Source organism: Phaseolus vulgaris, chromosome 5 (assembly GCF_051622355.1).
Source record: "Phaseolus vulgaris cultivar YP4 chromosome 5, ASM5162235v1, whole genome shotgun sequence".
In the NCBI taxonomy this organism is placed as follows: Eukaryota; Viridiplantae; Streptophyta; class Magnoliopsida; order Fabales; family Fabaceae; genus Phaseolus; species Phaseolus vulgaris.
In genome coordinates this window covers 37,755,103-37,761,710 of record NC_143502.1, presented here as the reverse complement: position 1 = coordinate 37,761,710, position 6,608 = coordinate 37,755,103, and the positions used below count along the sequence as shown (strand labels likewise).

The 6,608-nt window shown below is 29.7% G+C and overlaps 1 protein-coding gene across 1 annotated transcript; it reads right to left on the bottom strand.

Moving 5' to 3' along the window:
• Positions 1-2,689: 2,689 nt before the first annotated feature.
• Positions 2,690-5,817, bottom strand: LOC137835631 (uncharacterized). The gene is made up of 6 exons (XM_068644221.2): positions 5,659-5,817; positions 5,537-5,587; positions 5,392-5,443; positions 4,625-4,683; positions 3,402-3,447; positions 2,690-2,956 (listed from the first exon to the last, which is right to left on the bottom strand). The coding sequence occupies exons 1-6, from the start codon at positions 5,755-5,757 to the stop codon at positions 2,856-2,858; spliced, it is 408 nt and encodes a 135-aa protein (XP_068500322.2). The 5' UTR covers positions 5,758-5,817; the 3' UTR covers positions 2,690-2,855.
• Between the last annotated feature and the right edge of the window lie 791 nt (positions 5,818-6,608).

The following is a 6,608-nucleotide window of genomic DNA, read 5'->3' as shown; positions in this document are numbered from 1 at the left end:
ATGGTTAGCTGTCACTTTTTATACAACACAAATTTACAAGTGGTGACAAAATTATAGATGAAAATGAAAAGATAAAAAGGAGATAAATAATAACTAGAATAAGAAAAACTACATCAATGCAAGGTATTATGCATATAGTTACGTTAGTATAGCATTTCTATTTAACAAAATCAGAGTATATCAACAAACAATATTTCTTCGGTCACTCTATTCATGATGCATTAATATATATATATAAACTTGACGAGGAGGGAAGTGGTAGTTGTGGGTTATCTCTTTCTTTGGCCAAATAATTTTACTAGTTTGAACGTTTATTAGTGACGTTCAAAATGAGTTATACATCGCCACTTTCCTAATTTCTATTTAACAAAAGTGTCAATTTTGACAGATGACAAGTTCTTATAGTTGTTTATTGATTAGAGTTTATCTTGTTCTTTCTAGTTTCATCAGTACCAAGCAATTTATCAATGTTATCATCAACTCAACTAAATTGGAAAGATAAGTATCTGATAATCCTCAAGTTGTCATAGTAGTAGGCTTGGGACAATAAAATGAAATGGACTTTTGACATAACCTATCAGAATTAACATTTAGTGGAGAAATAAAAAACAATTACAAGTTCCAAGACTTTCAAACTTAAACAAAATAGTTAATGAGGTATTTAAGCTATTTTTTTTAATGGCAAGGAATTAGAATCGTAGAGTCGATATTATAATTATATTTAGATGTTCTCTAATTAAATTTTAAAAAAAAAAAAAAACACCCATGTAAGTTGTCTTCTAACTTCTTTTTCTGATGGCGACGGAAGAATAAAACCCATATACTATGTTTCCATTCTAATCCAGTGGTTGTAATAATAACACTGGGAAACTCTAATTTAATAATTTAATCCAATCTATGTTGATTTGCTTTATAATTAATGAGATTGCATGAACACGATAAATATTATTAAAAACTAATCAAAACTAGACTATCCAAGATTAATAAAAAATAATGCAAAAGATTAACGAAATTGTGTATCTAAAGGAAATTTTTATCCACGTCCTTAACCTCTCATTGAATAAAATAAATCATAAAAAAAAAATTCTAATATCAAATTAGAAACTCTATTTTTTACGTGAAAATGTAATGAAATACTAATTAACTACATAATACATAATCAAACACCAAATAATAATCATCCAAATACATCAATAAAAATAAAAATAAAAAATAAAAAATAAACGAATATAAAATAGTTCAACAGATTGAGCCATGAACCCCCCAAGCCCATATGCCAACAGGTTACACTCAAATTGACGACGATACCAAATGTATACAAAATGAAATTTAATTGCACGCCAATTTTGTGACAGGATTTGTGAAGTTCAAAACACATCTCAAGAAAACATTTGTGCTTACGATTACGAAACGAAGCGTCGCAGTCCTCTGTTCCTTCTGCACTCATCTTCACACCCTTCCTACACTATCAGATGTCATAGCAAACTCAAAAAACAATAAATTAGAAACGAAATTGCATCTCAGTAAGTCAGAGTTCGAACTCTAACAATCATACATCTATACCAAGGGGAAATTAGTTTAATTAAATTCCATAAGTAATAAAAAGCATCGTTATATGAAAAATAAGATTAACAGACAATAGAAATACATAAAACAAAAAATCGACAAATTAAAGAAAAGCGAAGAAAAAGTAGGAAACAATGAATTTGGAGAGCCCGCGCGGCCATCACGGCCCTAAAGCAATGCTAAGCATTGCAGAGATATGGGCTCTGACCGCGGGCAGTCTTCATTGCAGGGTTCCAACGGCGAAATGCATTCAATCTTTCGTGTAGGATGATCAGGGGGCAGAGCCGCGAAAACGGAGGCTCCGCCTTCACCGTCACCACCACGAGTGAGAGGATCGGAAACGCATCCGCCGTGTAGACTTCCTCTGCTCAGATAAGATCAAGTAGTGTTGAGGTTCTGTTTAGGGTTTGTTCTGCTTAAATAGTACAAATTCCTCTTTCTCATATTCCCAAAATACCCTTGTTGAAAAATCAACCCACCAGCATTCTTTGATAAGATTGAAAAAAAAAAAAACATAGGCCTTATTCCATTTATTTTTTAATAATGAATATTTAAATTTAGTTTATGCAATTTGTCTTAATAACAACTTTAAAAGTTACTGCAGGTTATAGAAATGAGACTTCAATTTTAATGGAAAAGTAATGCTACAGTCATATGATCCATAACATCCAAGTTAATCCTTCAAAAATACAAAAACTACGTTAATTTAGAAGAAAAATAATTTATTTATTGTTTGTAAAAAAAATTAAATATAATAATTTTTTAAAAAAACTATGTCCTAAAATTATTTTTCTTAAACTTAAAACATAAAGTAGATAATTATATCAAAGTATTCTCGTTTTCTTTTTATTTATTGCAAACAATTAGAGATAATATTACATTCTTCATTTTTCTTATAATTTGTTTAACAGCGACCGCAAAATTAAAATTTAACTCTGTTGCGCATCGACTTGAATGAAACATGTAACACAGATTTATAAAATTAGTTTATCTAGAAGTTAAGAAATTAAAAAAATAAAGAAATTTGTTACAAATTAAATATAAACTAATTTTAATTTATTTTTATTTTTTTCTAGAAAAGAACTTATCCAAATAAGTCCATTGGAAATGCAAGACAATCGCGTAATTAAAGTATATATTTTTCTCAAATATAAAATACATGATTTTCTGTGCTTTTTCTCCTTTATGTTATCGTACCAACCTCCAGCAGTATTTACACAAGGAAAAAACAAAACTCTCATCACCACACTCGTTTTAAAATGCATGGTCACATAAATAAAGCAATTATCTCATTTTATTGACTTTTGAATATATTCATCCTTTGATGGGGGAGGATATGCTGCATGATAAGAGGAGGAAACAAGTTGTGCCGCAGCAGGAACAGCACCACCTGCATTATGCCAATGAAACTTTTATCAGCATGAAACAAACGTTATCTCTGTCCTCTGCTTTTTTTTTTTTTTTTTTATCAGCAATCTCTGTCCTCTGCTATAGATGAAGAATTCCATTACTTGAATTATCAGATGATAACATGATAAACACAGGTTAATGTTCTTCAATTAACACAATCAAAATAATAAGTTCACGGTTTCAATCAAGAACCTAGACTATTCTAATGTACAAATAGAATCGCTGGCATTCCATAGAAACAGAAAACATTAGGTAAGTGTGTGTTGTCATAAAAGTTTTTTCACTTCTCAACACAACAAAGTCTTGTAGGTGTTTTTTTGTTTTCCCAAAACTTTCACTAGAGTTACAAATTGCGGCCTTAAACCGAAAACATACACAGAAGAAGTATACACATGCCAGCAAAAAACAACACATTCAGAACTCACCTGCTAGTCCCGCGCATGCTGAAGAGAATACTATCACAGGGGGTGCCTGAATTACAAGAGAAGTTATGTCAATATGATGGTATAAATGTTTTGACTGGATTAAGAAAGAACACAGTATTCAAATGTACAATTTATGAGAGAAAAACTCAAAGATGCTTCAACATCTATGAAACTTAATTCTTTCCAAATGATACTGCAAAATATATTATGAATGCCCCCAATGCCCCCAATGGCACAAATTACACAATTAGACCAAAAGAAATGGGTCCAGCTGAATTTACAGGTAATAGAAAAACACTAAAATTGTTTACCTGTAAACCAACCAATGATGTATGCATCAAAAGACTGATACAAAATGGAAAACAATGATGATCCAAGATGGTTCAGAGAAACAACATTAGCAGTTTTAGAAAATGTGAATAAAATTTCTTCATAAAAGAAAGTTCAAAGTGGATGGAGAAAAGTAACTTTTAGAATGGCCGCTTCAAGAACATTCCAAAAGCCAAACCCTCCCCCAACTCTTCCCAACAATATTGTTTCCCCTTTTGTTTACTGAAAATAAACTATCTATCTGGTTCAAAATTTAGTCATCAAAGAGTTCTGTATGTAGAAAACACAACAGGAATTAACTAATAATCAGTGAATTCTCCTGTTTTTAAGTTCTATTATATTTTATGATTCTTTTGCAGACTATAAAATGATATATAAGTCATCTCACTTCTGTTTAAAATGACAAAATGAGTTTAGATCAGCAGAGAAAGCAATGTAGTCTGGGTCACGAGGGCTGTACCTTTACCGCTGTATGAAAGTTACAGGGTTATAGTATCAGTTAACTGTGTCATGATGTCATAGATATAGATATGCAAGAATAATTTCAAATAGCTACCGCAAATTAGTTAGGGGCAAAATGGTTTTCTTTTTGTACATTTAAGAATTTACATAACTTTGTCAACTTCATAACTATTTATAATTAAAGAATCTTTCCCTGATTTATAATTAAAGAAGAAAGGAAATATCCAAAAGTTCATAACTAATTTAAAGAACACAGTATGACGAGCTGAAGTTATACTTAGAGTTAACTAGTCAAAGATTTACATCTCCAAAGCATTGAATATGAGGAAAAACCATGAACTAGTGTTGCAAAAAGCAAAAAATTAGCAAAAAAAGAATGAACAAAAACTAAAAACAATAGAAATAAAAATAAAAATCACTAATGAACTTACACCAATGAGAAAATGCAACCACATGGGTCCTTTTATTCTTCTCTGGACAATGGGCATAACTGCATTAGAGAACAAAAATATACTTCTGAAATCTGAATATGTTAAATACACAAAAACAAGCAATCTTCACGGACAAAAGATTCAGTGTAATGATGCAATCATCTAAGAAAATAAGCATAAATATATACTTACAGAGTTTCATGCTAAATAAAAAAAAAATAGTTTAGATTCTAAATATAAAAAGGTTTGGCAATTATTTTTCTTACATTTTAGTCTTTATACCTCCATTTTGTCACAGTTTATACTGTCAGAAAGCTAACAAGGGTTAAAACAAAAATAAATGCTTGCATAAGACTAAAACATAGAGTTTTTAGGTATAGGAACTAAAACAAAAAGTTAATGTATACATAGGGACAAATGATTAATTAACCTATGAAAAAATAAATTCTTCAGTTTGGAAGGTGAACAGTTACCACAATTAAAGTTTGCAAAACACTCAAACTTCAGCATTGTATAGAAACAAATGGATATCTACCGTACCACTTTTCAATGTGAAAAAGCACAAGGAATTGTGGTGTTAAATTTCAGTTAAGTTAAACCTAACTTCAATACAAACACATACGTAATCGTTCTCATAATGTTTACATAACTCAAGTTTGCTAAATAACAGTCTGCAACTGATCACCATGAATTACCCCCTTTAATTTTAGAGAATCTTAGCAAGCTTTTTAAAAAACAATCAAACAGTGAGGAGCAAGAGTGTATACCAAGATTGAATCCATAAAATGCACTTGTGGTGCCGCCAACGGCAGAACCAATCTGAAATGCTCAAACCCCACAACCAAAGATCAGAAATTTCGCACACCCAAATACATATGGAAGAAAAAAACGAAATGGGTGGGAAAAATTTACCATAGAAAAGCTATCCCTGATGAGAGGAGAAACATTCCAGTGACTAGTTTCCTGAATCAAATGAATGGAATCGGTAAGAGAGAAAGAGAGAAAAGAATAACAATCATTGGGAAGAAATATACCATGCGGTTTGAAAGGGGTCCTGCGCAGTGATGGCATCGAATATTTTGAATACTGTTACTGAGTTTGGAGGCTTCCATTTCATTATCACTGTGCTGCATCCAGCGTAACCTAACCAGAACAGAAGAACCTTTATTTGTAATGAAAAATTAATGAAATGAACAAGAATTTATTTGTAATTGTATTTTGTCTTTATATGAATTATCGAAATTTTATCTTATTGCAACAACATCTGAATTATATGGGAAATATTTCATCTCTAAATTACTTTATTATAGTTTACATATTATGCATATTTCAAGATTTATTTATTTTATTTTATTAAATAAGACCAATTTTAAGATGGATTTAACGTAATTAAAATTTAAACTAAAAACAGTGGAATGATAAAAGAGAAATTTAATATGATGACAAGAGGAGATTTTGTTTTCACCATAAACCTGTTCAAATTGGATTTACAAATACTTTTAACTTTCATGCCATATACTTTTTTCTTAAAAACAAAAATATTTCATGTTATATACTTAAGAAACGAGTTTTAATGTAAAGTAAAATTTGAAAGCTTTTATTGACATTAATTTACTCTAGTAAGATTAAGTTTATGTTTTTTATCCAAAAATTTGTAGAAGGGCAGAATAATAAAAAAATGAATTTAATTTTTTTATTAAATTAAAATAAGTTTTATATATATATATATAATTTTTTTTTTTCTTCTTTCAATTCTTTAGAATATTGTTAATCTTGTTTAATGATGTCTGGATGATCTTTAATCACTATGAATGATATATTTATAAAAGGTACTTTGATGACTAAGTTAACATTTGATATGAGATATATGAGTGTAATAAATATTATTTAATACATATATTTGTTTTTATATATTTATAGAGTTATGATGGATATCTAACATTGGGTTGAAATTAAACTAAGTTATCGGATTAACCTTCAAATT